At 41.6% G+C, this 23,192-nt stretch overlaps 1 protein-coding gene across 1 annotated transcript in view; it reads left to right on the plus strand.

The window, feature by feature from the left end:
- Positions 1 to 438: 438 nt before the first annotated feature.
- The window catches only part of LOC307080191 (uncharacterized protein), a gene marked incomplete at its 3' end in the record, with an annotated part of 36,542 nt that continues 13,788 nt past the window's right edge, over positions 439 to 23,192 (plus strand). The window contains exons 1-4 of the mRNA XM_079742829.1: positions 439 to 732; positions 3,974 to 4,075; positions 22,187 to 22,269; positions 22,518 to 22,655. Of these exons, the coding sequence (XP_079598955.1) occupies positions 471 to 732; positions 3,974 to 4,075; positions 22,187 to 22,269; positions 22,518 to 22,655 (585 nt within the window). The 5' untranslated portion in view covers positions 439 to 470. The remainder of the gene's footprint in view (positions 733 to 3,973; positions 4,076 to 22,186; positions 22,270 to 22,517; positions 22,656 to 23,192) is intronic.

Here is a 23,192-nt window from a genome sequence, read left to right on the forward strand (position 1 = left end):
TGGTCAAACCAAATGCTCTTGCTAAATGGCTTAGTTTCACATCTGGAATAATAAACAACTGAAACAAAGTCTAAACGAGTAAGAGGTTCTTTTTTAAGTCCAATGCCCCTGATGTTTCATACAGAAATGAAATGGAATCCGTGTTTTACTCTGGAACTTATTATGAGCCTACTTATTTAGTCTACCAAACAAAAGTTTCTCATGGAATTCGACATGTCCAAGACACGTTGTTTGTCTTGGACATTAATATTAGACTATACATTTGCCTGGACTTGGGCCTTAAACTCAGTCTCGTCGTGTAAGGACAGACTTGGACAAGCCATTAAGTGACATCACTTCGCTGCAATCGGGCTGTGGACCAATCAACGACGAGACCACCGCTCAAAAACTGTATCCATCAACTCTACCCCCCGCGCACTGAACACCGTGACTCCCCCTACCTTACCCTCGCTCACACCGGCGCAGTTGTCATGGCGATGCGATCAGCCCCGGCGTCTGCACGAGGGGTTGTTGCCATGGAGATTCCGGTCCGAGGTTCTCTAGCGGTGGTTGAGGAGGACGATGGAGTAGGCGCACCGCCACCCGGGTCCGAGCCGGAGCATCGTCAGCACCGCGGAGAGCGACAGCCGCGCGGACCGCTGTTCGATCAGCGGAAGTATTACATGCTGGTGGTCATCGGAGAGATCTCCACCGACCATCAACTCAACGCCGCTAGAGATCACATAGAGCGGGGTGGGTGTTTTCAATTGTTTTTCAAATTGGCCAACGTAACGACGTTATTCAAATATGTGCACCAAAGAATGATGTGAGCTATTTTTGGACAAAAGCAAAGGTATAGAATAGTGTTGTGCCTTGAAACACCAGCGGTTTCCCACGGACAACAATCTATGGCGCATTAAATGGATGCCTGATCGGAAGCAGCTGCAGCATTGCAGTATGCAATGCAGTAACTTTCCGGGGATAAACAAAGTGCGTCCTGACTATGCTATGCGTTCACTTACAAGTTGTGCATGTTGTGTGTGCTTAAATTGTGTGGGTGGGAGTGAGTCCTAATGACAAAACATCGTTTTGAATAGATTTTTCCTCGGGGATAAATGCTCTTAGGGGAATCAAACTTATTCTCAAACTTAATTTGGGATTTCAGAAATGCACAATGCGCTTTTAATTATTATGAATATGATTATTATGATGATGTTCATCGTTCGTATGATTAGGATTCATAGGAAGGAACACATATGTTATCATATTGAATTTATCAAAGCCTTTAGCCTACATTTATTCATGGAGACTTATATAATAAATTTATTGACATTACAATGGTGTAAAGTCGTACTGTTCTCTGAATAGAACAATGTTAAATCACTCCGTAGGAGCAGCCTATATCCTTCATAAAGCTGTGTTGTAATCCAAAGTATAGCAGAGAATAATTCGAATTCTTAACAAAAACACATTTCATGACTACTTAATGGGCTTGATAACTGTGTGAACTTGACTTGTTGCTATTTCTCACTAAGTCTTTTGAATTGGGCTTGTAGATGATTTAAGTATCAACATGTTATTTTTGAGAATATTGGTAATGGTGACAGATTAAAAGAAAGAACACAAACAGGTAACACAATTGTGTCTACTCCAATGAACAGGCCATCACCCCCACATTATGGACATGGTGAAGATGGAAATGTCAGAATCTTTTGATGAGGCCGATGAAAATTTGTGGCCTTTCCTGGCCCATCTACCTCAGAATTATTCCTTGGTTATTTCCTGCATGAACCTTCTATAGTCGAAGTTGATAAGTGAGCATACTGTAGGGATGAGAAAGGACACTCAAACTCTAAATTCTTTCTAGGCTGTAGCTTTGTGGCCCATTGTAAATGTATGTGTAATTATCCACTATATTCGTATTATTTTTCATGCATGCACTTACAGACACCACCATTCCATATCAAGCATTTCGATGTTAGATCATTAAAGCCACGAGACCATCAGCGGATTGATACGTGGGCGCGGGCTGCGGTCTTCAGTTTGCAGTTAACGTTGGGACCACTAAAGCCACTGAAGATCAGCCGACTCACAATCGTGTTTTTCATTTAGTGATTCAGGTAGTTAAATATTCTATACATTCATACATGTTGTCAGTAATGTAGGTTCTCTATTTAGTGTACCCTTAACCATTGTCGATGTGTAGTTTGTAGTTTGTTAGCGGTAGTTGCGCTGGGCTTAGCATCCTAAACGGGGACAGGTTGATACTAGCTTGCCGTTAACGAGTGTTGGATGTCCAATTACACCTGTCAATACATGTCAAGGGAGTCCGATTAACATCACATTAAATCCTATACATTAATATGTCTGAGTGGAGTTAGTAAAGAGTGTATTGTATTTTATATTGCCTTTGCTTTATTATTTTTCTCCTAAGGGTTTTATTTATTTTCTTTTAAGGGTGTATCAGCAGTTTAACGTTGCCAAGGCAACCTGGCAGCTCGCGGGTTGTAAAACTGAAGAAAAGGGATGAATGTCTTAAATCGGCAATTAACATCGCAAACCGTAAAGCCACTGAAGATCATACGACTCACAATTGTGTTTTTCATTTTTTCTTTTAGGAGGAATAAATATACTTTTTAAGTATGTCAGAGTCAGCCTGCCCTCTATGGGCGTAACCCATGACCACATGCAGTCACCTGATTAAGGCTGCAGTCTTTCTTGCATCATCCTACAACCTTGTTGTGTTCAGTCCTCCTAGGGTAATAGGTGCATCACCTGTCATCCTCTAGTATATCAATCACCATGTGTTACCTCATCTTTTAAAGATCCTGTGACTCTTATTATATGGAAATATCTATTACTGTGTCATATCACCTCTTGCAAGTTTTTGGGTTGTATCTTCATGGTTGAATGAAGTTGTAAGTATTTTTGTAAGTCGCTTTGGACAAAAGCATCAGCTAAATAAATATAATGTAATGTAATATGTTCTTCGAATGATGAAGCATTTTTTCTCTCAAAGAGGAAGCAAACCTTAAAGGCTATGACACCAAGCGGGGAGAATGCTTTTGTGGTAGCATGCCTGTTGAAAACACCAGTGCTAGCTGTTATAACAGTGACACAGCATTTCCTTGGAATAAAAGACTGCAGCCTCCAGTCAGAGGCTGACTGGAGGCTGCACTCCAGTCCCTCAGTAGAGGGCAAAGCAAGTTATTAAACAGCTTTGATTTTTGCAAAGAAGCGATTTGCTGTTTGCATACTAACAGTCGTGTCCACAAATTATCTAATTATTGAGCACAATGTGCAGCACAGTCCAAGCACAGAGTAGGATTTGTTTTCCTCCATAACAAAACAACAAAAGAAAAAAGAGCATATTATCAGGTCCTACCTTATGACATGAAAAATAAGAATAGATGCTAAGAGAGCTGACTTCTTTACAATACTTGCTTTGCGAATAACAAAAAGTGGCATTAAGTGAACACTGAGCAGAGAATAAAGGAACTGGGAAAACTAAATAGACTAAACATCTGAGAAACATTACTAATAAACACAGTTGAAAGACAACTTAGGATGACAGGATGACATCTAGCAGAAACTAAGAAACAGGAACTGTGACAGCACAAGAGAGAGAGGGGTGGGATGTAGGATGAAGTATCGAAGGAGTGTTGTAAGACTCCACCTCTCGATTCTTAATCATTTTTTTCTAACTATTACTACTACTACTATAGAATTGACAAACCGGTCCCTGTATATTTGTGACATAGTTTGTGTGTGTGTGTGTGTGTGTGTGTGTGTGTGTGTGTGTGTGTGTGTGTGTGTGTGTGTGTGTGTGTGTGTGTGTGTGTGTGTGTGTTTATGTGTGTGTGAAAATAACTTATAAATAATATACAGCAGCCCGATTTGATCTTTGTTTTACAAATGACAAATTAGTAGTTCAGAATTTGGATTTTTGTGATGCAATTGTCCTTACACTGTACTATATAATGTTATCCTCTAGGAATTCGCTCTTGGGACGTAGATCTCAACACCTGTGATCTCCAACAGCAGCTTCTGCGCTTTATAACACGGCATTCGGCCCACTTCTCTGCCGACGTCAGAGGTGAGTACCTGTATAGACTTTAAACGGGTCAATGAATCAATTGTATGCACTCTGTTGGTGTTCGATGGGATTGTGCCCATATAACCCCTGCCTATTTTTCTGTTCACTCCAGAAACAATTTGTATGTTTATCTGACCATTTTAACAGGCCACTATTACTAACCTTAATAAATAAACATGCATAAACTGCTGAAATACAAACAAAGTGTTTCATAAGCAGAGTTCAAATTATTCAAAATGACGTAAAATAATTGATATGGCTCAGCCTAGATTTTTCTCAACTTCACTCGAGGTAAATAGGTTATATATTGATTTAATGGTTTCCCTACAGCAAGACAAGTAGATGGTTCCATACGTCTTCTCACCTTGATGCAGCACAGCACACTTTGATCCACTTGGAGGCCCACCTTTCATAACATGATCCTTACAATTTGTTGTTAATTTTTAGTACTGCATCCCCCTACCATGTATAAATGCATGGTGCATCTTATCCCTGTACAATGATATTTGAGGAATTTCTGTATTTATGTGCATGTGCATATCTGTTTGTATTTTGTGTCTAAGGGATGTATTTGAATAGGTATGCATGTAGCTTTATCGTTTCCTGACCAGTTAGACTTATGAAGACTTCACCAAGCATGATCAATGAAGCACCGATAACGAAGACCTTGTACAGGATCCTTTTCTAGGGCTTGAATCTTGACAGTATGGATCTGGACATTGTTGTTGTTGTTGTTGTTGTTGTTGTTGTTGTTGTTATTTTGATTTAGTATAAGGATGTATGTATTTTCTCCTTATTTCTCTATCTACTTTGGCTCCTATTCACTCTTGTAAAATTAACGCAACAACTCTGCTGAGTAATATATTTATACATGTGTGTGCGTGTGTGTGTGTGTGTCAAGTAGCATAGGAACAAGGGGGTGTCCCGCTGTTTGTCTCTATCTCACCTCACCTTCACTACTGTAAATCCCTTTATAACTGGCTGAAATCTTGCCACTTAAAAACTGAAAACACTGCTTGCCTTTCCTGTATGTGACCATGTCACTCCTGGTTTACCAATTCAAGATCCAGGCTTCAAACTAAGATATCATTCATCGATTAAGTAATATATACTATACTATAGTATGCTATTTATAATCATCTGTAGAAAATTAACCGTCAGTGGATTAGGTCATTAAAGTTATGTATTTAACTTCACACATACATTTGACATCATTGTTAGTCCTATGTTCAAGTGAGTGGATCATTTAATCTCTGCAATGGATGTGATGTTTATTTTGCTTTCTTTGTTGGTGGGAAAGCTGGGGAAGGGATCAAGGATTCCAGGGGATCGACTTATTCCTTATCCATCAGAATCCTCTTTCTTTAGTCTGCAGTATAATGCAGATCAATAACCCTTAGGTGAGAGGAATCCAAACGCTACAGAAATAGACAGGAGGATCACATTGCACTGGGTCCACAGGAAGTTCGGTGTTCTGGCCAATGGACCCCAGCTGTCCTTCAATTTCTCTCCTATTGGAGAAAGAACAATGGATGGAGACCCTCTGAATCACACACAGGTTGTTTTAAACTAGACCTTCAAGGTCTAGTTTAAAAGACCCACAGAACCTCCTGGGAAAATCTGGGTGAAGATAAAGGGTTAGACACTGTAACACTGCTCGAGCATTGGCTTCTTCATGGTGAACTGATGATGCAGGTGATACCCCTTCCTCTAGTGAGATCAAATATAACGTATTTTTCGGCAAACCTGTTCTCTTCCAGCATGCAATATGTAAGGATGTAGGTGTCTTAGCTTTGCCAGGTTTAAAGAGGTTTGTGGTGACGATTTTTGGTCAACTAGGTGCTTTTATATTGCGAATCGCAAATATTTCATTAATTGATGGCTCTGCGTGGAGGTGTGAAGGTTCTCGAATACCATCACCACACACCAAATCCTGAGCTAGCCTTGAACACACCCACCCACACACACACACACACACACACACACACACACACACACACACACACACACACACGCATGGGCCTGCTTGAGATGCTGCGTTAGCTGATGTGGAGCTCATTCCATCTCTCTCGCTCTCTCACTCTCTCTCTCTCTCTCTCTCTCGCTCTCTCTCTCTCTATCTCTCTCTCTCTCTCTCTCTCTCTCTCTCTCCTTCACTCTCCCCCTCTCACTCACTCACTCATCACCCACCCTCTCACTCACCCACCCACTCACTCACCCACCTACTCACTCACTCACCCACCCACTCACTCACCCACCTACTCACTCACTCACCCACCCACTCACTCACCCACCCACTCACTCACTCACCCACCCACTCACTCACTCACTCACTCACTCACTCACTCTATCACTCTCAATCACTCACTCACTGGCCTGACCGGGCATGGCCCGGTCAGGCCAGGACCTGGCTGCAATAGAGCAGGGATTAGTGTCAGTGGTTTACTCTCACTAAATCCCACCCTAAATTCACTGTGCACCAAGCCTCTCTCTCTTTCTGTCTCTCGTGTGTAGAGATATAAGTATGGGTCTGCTCCTTTTATGTACCAAGGAACGGGCAGCAAACTTATCTTCACTCGTTTAGTCTATTACCCCTGCTCTGTTACATAAAGGTAGCAGACCCATTGTTTGGGTTAAGAGTGATAACATGGTTTGTCCTACGATGAGACCTCTGTGAAAAGGGTCTAAGTGTGTGTGTGTGTGTGTTGTATTGATATACATTGTATGTATGTGGCAGACAGGGGTAAATTCTCACATAAGCCAGATAAGCAGCTCCAAGCAAATCTGATTAGCCAACCTATGGTTGGAGTAGCGTCCTGAAGTTACAGTTAAATAGTAAGAGTAGGTTCACATGTGGCTTTATAAATTGCATCAATTTCATTTTCTTCTTTAGATTTATGTTTTTATTTCCATTTCCACTCACTCAACAGAAGTGCACTGCCTTTTTATCTTTCATAGGCTCAGGACGTGGAGCATATGCTTTGTTGCTGTTTCAGCCATTGATTTGCTTCACTTTTGTGTTTTGTATACATTAGGAAGCTGTAAAATAGCTGACTGAGCATACCTCTCTCCTTGCTTATAGCAGCATAATGTTTAAGCTGTGTGTGTTACATCAAGTGAACTGTGGTAACCGAAGCATTATACAAATCACTAAAAATAATACAGCAGGGTGCATCCATGTAATATTCCTGCAAGTGCTGCTAATCCTGAGAATAGCAAACTCTGAATGGCAGCAGGAGATAGTAAAGAAAGAATATGCGAGAATACACATATAAATAATCACATTGATCTCAGTACTCCAGGATTTGAATTATTATTAGGGTTTAATGGCATAATTGTTGATTTTTTGTAATTGCAGCATTCTCCACCATTTGGGGTCAGACGCAGACATAGCAAATGATATTGATGTTAGACACAAGGTTATGTGTCTCTGACACAACCAGCCATTCAGAAGTCAAATGATAAACAGGATGTCATGTTTATTATTTATTAGTTATAAGATCATTAGGTATAGTCGTTTGGTAGTTATGTATCACTTTTTAAATACATATTCAAGTTTCGTACATGCAAGGAAGTAATGAAAAAGCAAGTAAATTACTTGCATTTAATGACTTGGTCAGGAGAAAAACATAATGGTAAAATTAAAGGAAAAATACCAAGTGTCTTAATTTCTCTTGTAATGAAAATGGATGTAGGAAGAGGGTAGCTATTAATGACTATTGTTTTTATTTCTGCTGTGTCATAGAGTGCCTAGCCATGCAGGGTGTGATTTACATTGCAGTTTCATCGTCTGACCTCTACATCACTATTCTGTGTGTGTGTGTGTGTGAGGTGCTTGTGTATGTCTGTCTCTGTGGGTGCGTGATTGCGTGCGTGTGTGGGAAGGGAGTCTGATAAGCCTGATATGTTGCTTAAGCTAAATATAAGTCAAGGTGACCTACTCTTTCTTTTGTGGGTCACTTTATCCTGGAACATCCCAAAATATACGTGCGCCTTCCCAAACACTCTCCCTGTCCTTCTCTGTCCCATTTCAGACTTATACACACATCAGATGGATGCCATCATGGAAAAACACAGAATGGAAATTCCTACACTACATATTGCTCACCCACAGCCATGTCTGCAGAAAACATGCTGCAACTTCACGATTGTTATAGCAGAGAAAAATAAGTTGTTAGATCCCGTGTCATGCTCTGTACTGAGCCATCGTGGGGAAAGAGCTTGCGTACAGTCTACTCCGCTCTGTCTGCATCGCTGCACATCGTGTTGTCGGGTGCTTTCTAGTAAAACACTCCCTGGTGCCTGCAGCGACACGGAGAAGGGTGAGCAGTTCAAACATCCATGTTTTAAGGCCCTGTGAGCATGCAACAGCTTCCGTTGGTTGCATATCTTGCAACCTAGAAACCTTGTAAAAAATACTATCAAAATAGTAAAGGATGGTTCTTCAAAATGATGAGTAGCTCTACAATATATTTGTCCTGAAAGTTGACCTGTTTCCAGTAAAGTGGTTCAGGGTGTGGTGATGAAGTCGCAAATGGTTACTGCCATTAGAAACGGATCCACAGCTCAATTTTTTGAAATCAACATTTCCATGAAGGTGTTTTCTTTACCCCTTGGAAAATAGCACACAAAAACATTTTTAAATTACTTCAAAACAGTCTTCAATGGGGTTTTCTGAGCTACGTTTTGGCTGAATGAAATGGATTTCATAATGCTAATCTGATAGCGCTGAACTGCAGTGTCATCGTGGACATTTTAATCTCACTGAGCGATAGCCTGCTTGCCTAGCTTTGGTGAATCCAGAAGCGCTTGATTGGTTACAGCTATACAAACACACTTCATTGTGGATACTCTCCCACAATGGAAATGTATTATGACATCTTACTCTACTTCATAAATACATGTGTAAATGTGTGTGTGTGTGTGTGTGTGTGTGTGTGTGTGTGTGTGTGTGTGTGTGTGTGTGTGTGTGTGTGTGTGTGTGTGTGTGTGTTCGAGGGAGACATTTCAGAAGTACTAGGCCGTCTTCCAATTTGACGCTTGAATCATAAATTATTGAAGCAACTGTTGAATAATGCAAAGCCTTGATAACGATCCCAGGGTCTGCAATCCATGCAGTCTTGGTGGGGTGGGAGCAGAGGCGACAGTAGAGAGTGAGTGAAAGGGTACCAAGTGATAGACAGAGTGAATATCTTCTCTCTGATACAGGCACACACACGTATTGTACGTTAGAAGTGCAGGAACAGACCACATATTTAGGCCACCACACAACGCGACACATAAAAACACAGGTCAAGAGCTGTTTAAGTCCACTGTTTTGAATGGGGGTGTAATCCATTGTCATAACCCACACATGAATTTAACGCAACATCTTAACTGTGAAGAGAGCTCTGGTGTTAAAATCAATCATAGGATTTTGTTTGTAGCCTACCTGTTGATAAAATGCTGCGTCATTCAATTATTAAAACATAGGGTTAATAAACCCCACCACCCCGATACATGGAGTTAATCCATTCATGCGAACAACAGTTTATCAGCTCGTCACGGGTGTGAACTGGTGCAATATGTGAGTCGCGTGCGCCCCTCCCTGGCTCAGAGCGGCAACGGGACGCAGCTAAAGACTGAGGGCTCCTGCTTCACACCATCCTGCCGCAGCCCGCGCGTACTTCGATACCAACAGTCTGCGTTCGTGAACATAAACCTGTATGCCAAATTCTACTCTCTCTACATCTCTCGTCCCCTCTCTCTCTCTCTCTCTCTCTCTCTCTCGCGCGCGCGCCTGTCGCGCCTCTCTCTCTCTCTCTCTCTCTCTCTCTCTCTCTCTCTCTCTCTCTCTCTCTCTCTCTCTTCTCTCTCGCGCGCCTGTCGCGCGCCTCTCGCGCGCCTCGCTCTCTCGCCTCTCTCTTCTCCTCGCTCTCCTCCACTTTAGTGCAGCTGACGCACACAAACGCGCAGCCGACTCTCCTCCGAGACACAACTCTCCGGTAAAGTAGCTCTTCAAATTTAACGGTATGTAAACGAAATAAGGCATGCTTTTATGTGGCGGTAAGTTAACACATAGGTGTTTGTATGTGAAAACATTTAACAACTATTGTGTTTTTGATCCGAATTGAGAAGATATTTTTGGTTGACAGACGTGACGTTATCCTTAATAGACGGCATGCCAGCCGGTTTCTTGGTAAACGACGTTCATCATCCTGTTTGTCGCCGTGACTTTGCTCAACAGCACCCCTTGCAACAACATGCGCTTCGTCCGCAGTTTGTGTAGCCTACAAGTCCACGAAATAAATTAGGGCATGAGACAGCATAACGAGCCAAGCAGTCGATCTATTAAGTCGAACTTGACATAAAACAAGGCACGGGGGAGGGCTTTCCACCAGACGTGATTAATGCATTTGATTAGACGCCGTGACACATTTAAACAATTTCGGGCGATATAAGGCAAAATACGAACTGCAACATTACATAATAAAATAATGTATAAATGAATGTTAGGCGGTTGCAATGTTATTGTTTTGGTATTTTGGTTTACGTGGGCCTAAGAAGCGCAATGCTTTTAAAACGAGACAATATCAGACATAGTCTAGGAGGTTCTAAAAACGGACCACCTCCACCCGTTCGACGCAAGAAAAAGAAAGATGCGACGCTTATATTTTCCAACAACCTGTTTTTTTCTCTGTTGATAACAAATCTTCGGTTACGTGCCGCAAGTGCCGCCAACTCGAGGTTGCATTGAAGTGAGTAGGCTAGTTGGTGGCAATGGTTCTAGTCTGTGGTATTGGACCATAGAGTATTGGACTAGTGAGGCTTGGTCTAGCGAGGGAATTTGACCAGGGAGACTGGTTCTAGTCTGTGGTATTGGACCATTGGACTAGTGAGGCTTGGTCTAGTCAGTGGTATCGGACCAGTGAGGCTGGTTCTAGATAGCGGTATTTGACCATAGTATTGGACTAGTGTGACTGGTTCTAGTTGGAGCTATTGGACCAGTGATGCTGGTTCTAGTTGGCGCTATTGGACCAGTAATGCTGGTTATAGTCGGCAGTATTGGACCCTATGCAGAAGTTTTCTGGTAAAATATGAAAAAACACACACATTCATTAATGAAAAAAGCTACGTCATAACTAGTAGCTTGTTGTGCTTGTAGGCGTGATGGAGTAGCCTATACATAGGTGGACTGTTTCCGGAATATTTCTGGTTTGTAATGACTTGCAATCCTGATTGCAACGCACTTGCTTCTCAGAACTCATTCCCATTCAGGTCAAATGTTTTGCATCTAAAGTATAAAAACAGTTGGAGCCAATATCACAACGTTTTGTCACCTAATTTCAGCTTAGCTACTAATAACATAAGCTTATTTATGCAGCCGAAGTGAAGAAAGTTCAAGACGGTTTAAAATATACTTTTGAGGTAAAGCTCAATAACTAGGCTGCTTGTGTTGGTCAAAGGCGGCTTCACCTAGGTGAAATTACTCTCCCTTTAAGCTCTCAGTTTATGGCTCCATTGTATATTTTTGACTGTGACTCTGTTTGCTATATGGATTTAGCTTGAATGTGTCTTTGACTACTTTGTGCCAATGCTTACAGCTCTCTCCTCCATACAGATATGCGGTTGTCTATGCGATATGCTAGTATTATTCTGTTCCTAACAGGGCTACTAAAGCCTATTTAGCCTCTTGAGTGTACAACAGTGCTCAGAGTGCTGAGTCACGTTGTGACTTAACCCTCAACTGAATCCACAAATCCTCAACAGTAATATGGGCTATTAAAGACGCACTATAAGAGGACCAGCTGGTTCCAAAACTTCTTCTTTCAAATCAGATTTGAGAAGGAAGAAGAAGAAATCATGGTATAACTAAAAAGATTCTCACTAATAGATTTATAAAATTTAGTTGTTTTGTTGACTTTGGGCAAAACCATCCATAAATTATTTTCTCAGCTATAAAAGATCTCAAATAGACCACATTCAAACATCTAAGTGTTGAATTCTTTTTAAGAAGAAATGCAAAGTATAAAAGTTTACAACCCCCTTCAAAACACAATGTTGGAGAAAAACTCGCCAACTGGCATGAGTGAATTCTGCTCTAATCACCCCAATCAACTACAATATGTGAATAACCCTATCATTAGACAGGTTTAATCGGGGACAAAGAGCAAGACGGGTGCTTACTTCCTAAACTGTGCCGATGTGGGATTTGGAGACGTTGGACTGCTAAATCATAGCATAATGGAGAGCACTTGATCACATGATACACTGAGAAGCTCATTAAGATTAAGTCTTGATTGGGTTGGTTTGTTTGCTGTGGCACGTCATATAGCCCATTAAGCACGTGACCGACACATTACAAACACTTCCTCTCACTAAAGAGTTCACCGCTGACCATTAAAGCATTCTGACACGAGGCAGACTGCAGGGATTGTTAGCATACTTTATTAAGAATTCATATTGATGTATTAGCCCTCTGCCATTACACATCATGTTCATAGGGGACCAATAGATAGCTTTTTGATTAGATGCAGAATTTATTATATAATTGCATGTGGTCCACAGCACCGATTGGCATAACTGTATCTTGCAGGGCTGATTTCCGAGTTTTAAAGGTCTTGAGAGGGTTAAGTCTTTGTTTTCTTGGACATGAATACACTTCATGCTACCAATAATGTACTAGGTCAGCTAATCTAACATTGGACGGACCCCACAGTCCAACTTTATATTTACTGAGGAACATTCCATTTGCAGGTCAGACATTTATTTTTCATTCTTTGCTTAAACATTGCTCACTTTCTATATCACCGTTCCACAATGCAAAGCTATTGACTGCCATCATCTACACCTCAAAAGGAAATCTTCCATTACTGACAGGCCAATTAAGTCTAGGAAACGGAAAGCTGATCTATCAGGAGCATTAGCATATGTCCTGTCTAATTGTTCTTGACCAATGCCCAAGCGTACGGCTCACAGCTTCGTACCTAGACCTAGACTGTTGGAAGGGTTTGGGTGCCCCTCCATTGCACTGAAAAGTGAGAGGACGCTAGATTGTTCAACATGACAACAGATAGCCTAGATAACACATTACCATAGTTTATAAATAACATCTGTTTTTAATTCCCACTGTGCCGGCTCCCATTCTCTGCCTTCCCTCCTGGTGGACTGAATCTTGCTGTTCACACTCCAATGCCCTTAAACACATGTTCAGCCACCATCTTGTGAAACAAAGTCACCCAACAAATCCTCCATCTTTCTATGTCCGTGCCTTTTCTCCCTTTGGATGTGGGATGCTTGTATGAGTAATGCTTTTCCAAACCACCAAAGACGCCCAATTTATGTGATTCTTAAAAATCCCAATCCTTTTTACATATATGTATTTTCATAGTGATTTTGAAATGGAAATAATATATATATGAAGGGTTTATTATGTGCAGCTGATTCTTTCATTCAAGATAGACAAGACAAATGGCAAAAAAACAAACAACTTCAATTCGTAGATGCAAAGAGTAGTGAGCAAACAAATCCAAAAGCAAACTGGACAAAATATTTAGGCAAAAAGTCCCTTATCAGAAGAGCATAACTGCTCCACACTGTAGATACACATACGGTTTGACCACCTCTCAAACCAAAGAAAGTGCTCCAAAGAATCAGAAAGGAAGACCAGGAGAGTGGGAAGAAAAGAAGCAGACTGCTACTGATCGCAAAGTATGGTGTAAAACAATGGAGGGGCTGGGGCTTGGGGAATGCAGCAGTGAGCAGCCTTTGCAGTGGTTCCCGCCTCTCTGTCTGCTGTGTGATGCTTTACTCCCTTTTTCAGCTAGTTTAGAGTAGATGTGTATGTGTTTATGTGTGCAAATGCATACTCCTTTATTTAGCTATATCTACAATGATATCTATACCCTGAGGACAACATATGCAATTTCACACATAGATAGCTGAAGTTATAGGTGGTGCTGAATGACAAAGCTTCTGTCTCTCTCACCAATCTGTCTGTCTTCTCTTCCTTCTCTCTACAAAGATTTAGTCTTCCTCTCCACAAAGCATTCCTTCCATTACTGGTAACAAGGACGTTCACTTGAGAAACGGTTAATCTTCTTCCCTGTTGTCCTCTTCCATATTCCCTGGTCTGTCTACATCGTTATGGCTTATATAGAACAGAAACAGAATCTATGGAAAAAGGGAGCTCTTTGTGCAAAAAGATAGCATATAGCATATGTAATGAGATGATCAACTATCTATATAATAACTACAATTTATTTACTCAGTAAGAGAGAAAGGAAGGGAACCTGAAAGAGGCAGGAGAGACGTGGCAGTCATACTGGAGGAGTGCATTTGTGCTGACGGGAGCCATATTCGTTGGCACAGAGGTGTTGCCTCAGTGTCTAGTGTTCCTCTCTTCTGCTGCAGCACCGTCACAAACATTGATCCCTCCATCAGGCCCTCCACCACACTCCTCCACTTCCTGAACTGTCCTCACCACCAGCACCCCAACATGTGCGCTGTCATTTGCTGACATGGACTCACTCAGCCAGTTCATCTAATGCATCCGGTCTGGGAGGGAGGTGTTTGTGAGGATGGGGTGTTGCCCAATTCCATTTCAGCAAGCCAAATACTTGTAAGCCTCTGCAAGTCGTATAATGCAGCGCTTCGACCTAAGGCTCTCTTTGTTGCTGACATCATGGACTTAAGGCTCTCTGTGCTTTGTCATCATAGACTTATGCCTTGTTTCCACTGAGCGGTGCGGTACGTTTTCTTGTGATACGGTTCGGTGTGGTACAGTGCGGAACGGGCCACTTATATTGGCGTTTCCACCGCCAAAAGTTGGGCAGGGTCCCAACTAAGCCGTACCTATTTTTCGGTACTCCTCCGTTGGGGTACCAAGCGGTCTGAAAGGGTACTGAAAAGGTGGAGCTACACGTGCCGTCCGCTGATTGGTTGACAGAATTGTCACTTCCGTGCGACAGGGGGATAAAACAAAGAAACAAAGTACCCTCTGGGTATTTCTGGACAACGGCAAAAGCTTTATTTATTGAAGAAGAATTGCAAAAGTTTGCCCTCTTTCTTGGACCTCCTCCATTGTCTTTTTCATTTAATTTATTAGCAGGCTACACTGTCACACTGCTACGATGTCCTGTTCCTTACGTAGCTGCCGCGGCTATCGCAATCCGGCTTGAAACCCGCCGTAACCAAGCAGTCCCGCTCCGAGCCGCACCGAACCGCACCGAACTGTACCGCACCGAACCGTACCGCACCGAACCGTACTGCACCGAACCGCACCTCTCGGTGGAAACAAGGCATTCAGGCCCCTTTTTGTTGTATCCTCATAGACGTATGGCCCTGTGTGTCATGACATCAGTATGCTAAGGCCCTTGTGTTTTTTGACATCATCGACTTAAGGACCCCTCTGTTGTGTCATAGTTTTGTGGGAAATTTGGTCTAAAAACAAAATCTTTATTTTTTCAAACAAATGGAAAATTTTCTTTTAAACCTTGATTTCAGTTTTTCTCAAAAGACCCCTCAAAAGACACAACTATATGTTACATCTTTTGCAGAATCCCAATGCTCCCCTTTTCTACTGTATAAATGTCACTGCATATTTGATGCCTTTCTTTTCTTGAGGAATGACATGAAAATGCTATTGCCAAGGTTACTCGCTTTTTTGCACCCGCTTGAGGTGGAAAAACACTCTAAATAGTGTCCGAATCCCAGCTGAAAAAGCAGATTCATTTGGTTTTTAAGGCAAAACAAATCTGTGGAGTCTAATTTTACAAATCGTGATTTTGCCTTTTACCCATTGCCCATTGCAGGAAAAGTTCAAATGAAAATTTATAAATCTACTTGAAAAAATCCCCAAGCCCTATACCATCATAGACCAAAGACCCTTTGTGTAGTGTCATCATAGACATAAGGCCTTTGGTGTTGCGCCATCATATTCTTTAGACCCTTGTGTTGTGACATCATAGACTTAAGGCCCTGTGTGTTGTGACTCATTTACTCTTGGCCCTTCATGTTGTGTCCTCATATACTTCAGGCCTTTGGTGTTTTGACATGATATACTTAATGCCAACTGTACTGTGTCATCTAAATCTAAGCCCTTTGTGTAGAACATTATGCTACTACTGATTTTATATCTAAATGTATTTTATTTACAATGTAAACATACAAATACAGACATTGAGTACTGGTTAATTTGATGAACAGGCTGTTTGGGCTCACTAGATAAAGACAACCTTACTATATTAAGGACTCGTAAGCCCCTTCCCACTGGACAAAAAACCCCACCAACACTAGGCTTTAGTCTTTAGTGTGGAAGGTTACAATAGGCATTCATTCCCGGGACATATTACTCTGCAGTAGTCAGAGGCATTTATCTGCTGCAGCTCTGATTGGCAGTGATGGAAACAGGACACCTGGGCGGACACACTCATTTGCAATGCTAGTTTACTACCCAATGTCGATAGATTGATATTGTTGATGGATATTTCACCTTCCACTTAATATCTTACTGAGTTTTCAAAAAAGCCAAGCAGCAAGTTAGTTCAACAAGTTCAACATTTCCTGATTACAAGGGGGCATACAGAGTCTAAGTCCTACCTGAACTCTGCAGCAGGCGGCTATCCTACTTAAATGCTTTCTATAAGATGCTTCTTCCTAGCTACCAACGTGTGCAATGGCAGACGGCAGCAAATCCCTGCTCCACTCACGACCCTGTGTCACCCGAGGACGGGTTTGGGTCTTAAATACCTACAAATACACACACTAGACCAAGACACTCTACCCCTGGTGGTCTGACTGATATTGGATGATATTGTATGGTATTTGCAATGTACTGATTTACACATTATGCATAGGAGAGAGGGAATATAACACACGCACACACAGACACACACACACGCCCCCCACACACACATACCCACACTCGCACCCACAGCCACAGGTTTTCCCTTTTCTGCATTCTCTAAAACGTGGAAAAATCACCAGTATGAAGGCAAGAGGACCACAGCTGTGCTGTCGGACTGTGTGAAGGCGTAGGGAGTCGGGCGCTGGACCGAAGTGTGCTTTGTGTGCCTAGTTGACTGCCCCCCCGGTCCCCCAACCTTTCAAAGCCTTGGAGAGGGTCCGAGGGGTATGAGGGTGGTGGGAAGTGGGGTGCCAGGGATGATGTCATTGTTGGCACATGGTTTGATCGGCTTTCTAAGAGACGGCAAGACTCTGCCAAGACTAGCCTTTACTGGTAGTGGCTTAAGCTGTCCCTTCTTAGCTCTCTCTCTATCTCTTCCTCTCCCTCTCTCTTGTTTATCTCGCTCCCTACCTCGCTCTCACTTTCACTGTCCCTGCCCTACCTCTTTCCCCCTCCCCATCTCTCTCTCTTGCTCTTTCTCTCTCTCCCTCTCACTTTCAAATACACACCCACACACACACACACAAGCTTTCGATCAGATAATTCCAAGTTATCTCGATCTGTCTATCTACAACTGTTCAATTGTAGATTTAAGCTTAGAGTAAGTTAAATATAAGGCATGTGTTTACTTTGTGAAAAGCATCTGAAAAGAAGACCAAGCTTTAGTGACATGGTGCATTGTGTGTTTATTTCTGTCTGCACGCACCCATGCACCAATCAAGGAAGTAAACAAAATCTTTGCAAAGGAGTTTTTCAAAACATGTCCAGTGTGTGGGAAATTAAACTACATCAACCAGAAATAGAGATGTAATATAACTAACATGGATCCAATGGATTGATGTTCCATTTCATCCCAGTACTTTTACTAGGCATGTGTCATTTTAGTCAAATGATTATGTTTATTTGTATGTATTATCTCATTTATTTTTGGTTGTAGTTCCATGAATGCAACCACGGGTTAGAGTTGGTAGGCTTGGGTCTTTCCTTTTTTTGCTGGCCGAAATTAAACTAATCAGCCAAAAACCCCTAACCATTGTTTCTGTTCATAAATTAATGGTTTTCCTCTATAATAATTTGATAATCCAACATCCCAAATACAATACACCTTCACCTCTTCTGATAGGTTCATATTATGTATGGAATGAAAGGCTGATAAATAGTGTGATTGTTTCAAATCCAAGCCCTGTTCCTAGCATTAGCTCCTCGACCTCGCCTGCAGCAGCAGTAATTAGCATAGGCACTTTAACTGGATCAGCTAGCAGAATGATTCATCACTGCCAAATCACAGGAAAGGGATTAGGAGCAGGAGCTTGAGTGACCCCTAACAACAAGGAGCGCCTAGTGGAGAGATAATATAGTTCATCTGTAGAATCCCGCATTGAAAGCCACACGGGACACAAGAAGAATGCATAAGCTAGCACATGCTTCCTGCCTTTGGACAATGCACAATTGATTGATACGTTACCCCATTGATTTTTGACTAGTAGGTTTTAGTCTCATCTACGTGCCATTGCAGACTTCATTGCAGCAGCAGTGACTCAGCATTGATACGGGGCCTCCAGTCTCTTCATCAGAGGAACAGATTCCCTGGTGTGATGCATCACTTTGATGATATAGTGAAGATGGGACCTTCAAATCGGCATTGGAATTGTTGCATTGTCTCTCCACTATCTCCAGACCACTATCCACCACTTCATTACTAAACCCAGACAGTCAAATCACATTATTCACATTAGATTACGATCGGTGTCTGCTGTGTGCTCCAATTTGTTAGTCTACGTATTCAAATACATGTTGATGTTTAATTGGATGGTGCTTAAGTTATTTAGTTCAGCTTTTTCTCTTCATTTAATTCAGATCTAATTTATTAGCCGATAAGGAGATTCTGGGATTCATTCGTCAGCTAAGCACATTTGAAGTGAATTGCCTAATAATTGCACTGTTGCAACTGTGGAGACACGTTTTAGTGAAGTGGAAATATAATTGGTTGCTTTGGCCTCCTACCTTTGGCTTGTCTTCATAGATATTTCTTCATGCAGGCATTTTATATTCAGAATGGTGTATCAGCTATTCCCAAATATTTTGGACCTAAAGTCATGAGTTTGGCTGTAAGGCTGGTGCATTCCGGGGTCCTGACATCCATTTCAGATTTGTTTTATGCACTATAATATCATCCCATATCATATAATTATACAGTTATGTAGTCAAAGTAACATCACGCATATTATAACCTTTCCGGTTGAAGATTAAGGGGAATCGACCCCAAGCAGTGCCTAAGGCCAAACATTGTCGTATATTTCAAGAACTGTGTACATTATCTTTATTTTTCTCGAATATAGAATAGCAACGACATGTCAGGTCTTTATTGGACCTGTTGTCTTTGAGTTCCTTGAACTTTCCTCCCACTCCCCAAGGTGTGCTAAATGTGGAGCAGTATCTGGAGCAGTGCAGTGGCTGTGCCTGGGTGGATGGGCACACCATTAAGCTGTCTCTTTTAACAAGTGTTCCGCTTTTGGGAGTTCAGACACAGATATTTATATCAAGCGGGTCAGTGAAAAAGGCTGAAGCAAAGCGCGTCGGGTGTGTTTTGTGTGAAAGTCCTTTCTCTGGAGCCGCGAATCAAACATGAGACAGCGATGTCCGTGGGTTGAAAGGGACCGAGGTGTTTGTGATGTTCAATGTCCACCGATCTGACGAACCGGTCTATGCTGGGGTTAGAGATACATGTACTTTAAGTTCAGAGGTAGTTCAAGTTTTCAAAAAATGACCCTACAACCTCAGTTAATATTAGAGCTGTCTTGCTGAGTTGAAGGCTTTGCATCCACCACCAGAATCCGTCAGCAGTGATCTAATAATGCAAGTGCAGCACTGGGCTCTGTAGAACATGAGGATCAGAAGCACAGCCTTAGGTGATGTGGTAGAACTGATGTACTTAGCAGCTTAAGTTCTCTTTAATATGTTTTTACTTGCCAGATATCTCAACTGTCCACAGATAAGGGAAGTATTTTATGAGAGAAAAATGCAAAATGTAAGCCCTAATGAGACTAATGAGTCTCATTATGCTATACGTAAATCCTGGATTCTCAGTGCATTCAGTGGGGATGACACTGTGACATGGATGATGGCGTCTGGAAAAGAAAGAAGAAATATAATAATGATGAGTGTTTGCCTAGCTGAAAAATATAAGTTATATTGTGAAGATGGGAAACAATGTTTTAGCCTGCATGATGAGGCCTTCTCAGAGTTAATCTCCCAGCAGATGGTGTGTGGCGCCGTCGTGCTACTGTCGTAGTTTGTACCTTTCAATAAGATTCTCTTTATTTGTGCTTTTGCTCTTTATAATACACACAGCACCACTTGTGTACCAGGGGGTGCGGATCAGCCATGTGTCTTCCCAGCAGTTCCTTACAGTAATCACTCTGCCGTTGTTCAAGAAGAGCTGTTTGTTCTTGTGCTATTTACACTCACTCTGTGTGATGTAGAGTTGTTGATCCTATGACTGGTTCATTGCAAGCAGCATGGCATGACATCAACAGAGGGTAATTCCTGCTAAAAGCCTACTACAAATCGATTATATGTTGTTGAAAGTTATACAATGTGGAAGTACTTTAAGTATAGGCCTCAATGCATATATGCTTGTTTGTAACTCTGTCCTTCCCTTTGAATGCAACACAAAGTCATTGACCTTGCGTTGAATGGATACAGTGATAATGCTGAGCACTAGAGGCTATCCTGGTGTCAATGTTTCCCACCTGAATTCCTATTCCATCAACTGTACACTCACAGCAGCACACAACTATGGTGTCTGCAGAACAGGGCATCAGCCATCTCATTGGGATGTGTGTGTGTTGGGATGTTTGGGAGAACAGCAGCTTCAGAATGACTGAAGAAGGGGCTTTGTTGTCATAGTATCACATTGTACCAGTGTCAGCTAGCGCTCCCCCCCCTCCCCCACAGGCCCCCAGAGGGAGACAGATTCTAATGCAGTGCCTTTCTCTCTTTCACCTGATAAAGCAGATGGGGGGGGGGGGGGGGGAGACAGGGGGTGAGAGTCTCAGTGGGATACGCTCCTCCTCCGTCCTTTGCTGTGCATGCTCTCTTGATGTCATACATCGACTCATATTGTTCAGCAAACAGAATTCATGTGTTTTGAAAGGGCTCACAAATTGATCGAGTGGTGTATTTGTTGTTGTTTTGCCGTATAGTTTTCACTTGTTATTTTAGTAAATGCTGGTTCATTGTAGTCTTTAAATGTATTTAAATGTATTGTCTCTGAATTGCATTGTGTCGTTTGTAAATGTGTGATAAAGCAAATATGGTGTCTCTTGAAGGAAACCTGCTCAGCCTCAAGCTTTATAAATATTCTTAATTTATTATACTTTTTAGGATTCACGTTGCAAATACAACATGCAATAGAGTACAAGGGAAAACCTTGGATGACCTAATTTGCCCGGGATGCAAGGGAATCTTACTCCAATCGGCTCTTGCAGCTCAGTTCCCATTCTTACAAGTAATTAATAATAATTATAATAAGAAGAAGCTGAGCTCATATGACCTAATAAATACGTATAAGTCTGTAGACAAATAGGCCACCACGATAGTTGCCACCGGAAATTGCATACTTCAGGTGGCATATGACTCAAGAGCCATTATTTTTGTTTTAACGTGGTCATTTGTTTTATTTTATCATTGTAACTGAAATAGATCCCCAATTTAGATAAAAAAGGGGTAAAATCCTATGTTTTGCCATCCTCCCGAAAACACTATGTGAAAGTTTGTGCAAATGCAGGTGGCGTTCTGTCCGTGAGATAGTTAGGCTTCCCGGATGCCTATAGTCCAAACCCTCACCTGGACGTGGTATTAAATAAACCGCGGATCAGACAGAGCTTCACCATCCACACACACATGGCATTATTATAGTAAAGTGTCTGAAAAGCTTTCTCTCGGATGCAGCAGTCAGTTATTTCAGTAATAGTAATAAAATGGCATAGATAACTATGTTGACAATCGTATAAGATAAATTTCCACATTTAAAACCAAAAACAAAACGGTTTTGGTTCACTGCCTCTTTAATGATTCACCTAAATTGAAATAGTAATAATACATTAATTTAGAATTGTAAACAGAAATGGAAAAGTGACAAATTAATTCAATATCTGTATAAAGTTGTCTACATACATTTGTCTCTGCCATAACATTGTGTTCTGTTAAATATTGTCCCACAGGGCAGAGGACCCTATACCACAGAAGTGATGTCCTAGAGACGGTTGTACTGGTCAACCCGTCAGAAGAGACGGTTACATCAGAGGTAAGGGCGGTTGTCTTCTCCAAATGGATGTTTATTTTAGAACGCTCTCATTCTGTCTCAGGCGAAAATCTATTCCGACATATTTCGTTTTTGGATTTCATCGCTTACAATTTGAACACACATTGTGTAACTAATATCATGTTTAAACCTGAAATTCCATTTGTATATAGCAAGTCACCTGCAATTTGTTTTAGCACTTTAATTTCCTTCCTTTCTCTTATTTCTCTTTCCTCTGCCTGTCATCCCAGATCCAGTCTCTGGTCACAGACTCAGCAGGACATAAGCTCCTGGTCCTGAGCGGCCAGAGCTCAGATCACGGTGACCTTCTCCTTCAAACCGGGCTCTTCACCTACCAGACCTTTTCACAACTCCTTACTGACCCTCGGGTATGATACATGTATCACCTCTATGTACTAGTGGAAAAATGTCATTGTAATAATAGTGGATTTAATAACAGCACACGCCATTATCAAATGTTAGAAATGTCTCATTACTACAGTGAGAATTTTTATTTTCTTTGGCAAAGAGCCTTTTGATGCCATGTACAAACTAAACTCAACTTTGACTATGACCTATATTGTCCATTTTTCCTTATGTTTTTATCAAAACTTACTTTATTCTATTAGATACGCCACAAAATAGTATATAGAAATAGTACACACACGGGCAGTATACAAACTTGCCACACTTAAGTGACAAAATCTAGATGCAGCCCTTAAACCACCACTTTCAGCTACTGCCCTCAGGGCAAAGGTAAAGTATCACCTATACTAAACCCTGATTCCTGTGCTGTTGTCCCTTTTACCATTAAATATCTTATTCAGTAAGGTCAGATACTTTTTGAAGGTGGCCTGAAAACCAGGACACAGTATTTTATGCCTACTAATTTAACCCTGAATCAACATTGAGTACCTAGTAATAAG

This window comes from Pollachius pollachius (genome assembly GCF_949987615.1).
Source record: "Pollachius pollachius genome assembly, chromosome: 9".
NCBI classification, from domain to species: domain Eukaryota; kingdom Metazoa; phylum Chordata; class Actinopteri; order Gadiformes; family Gadidae; genus Pollachius; species Pollachius pollachius.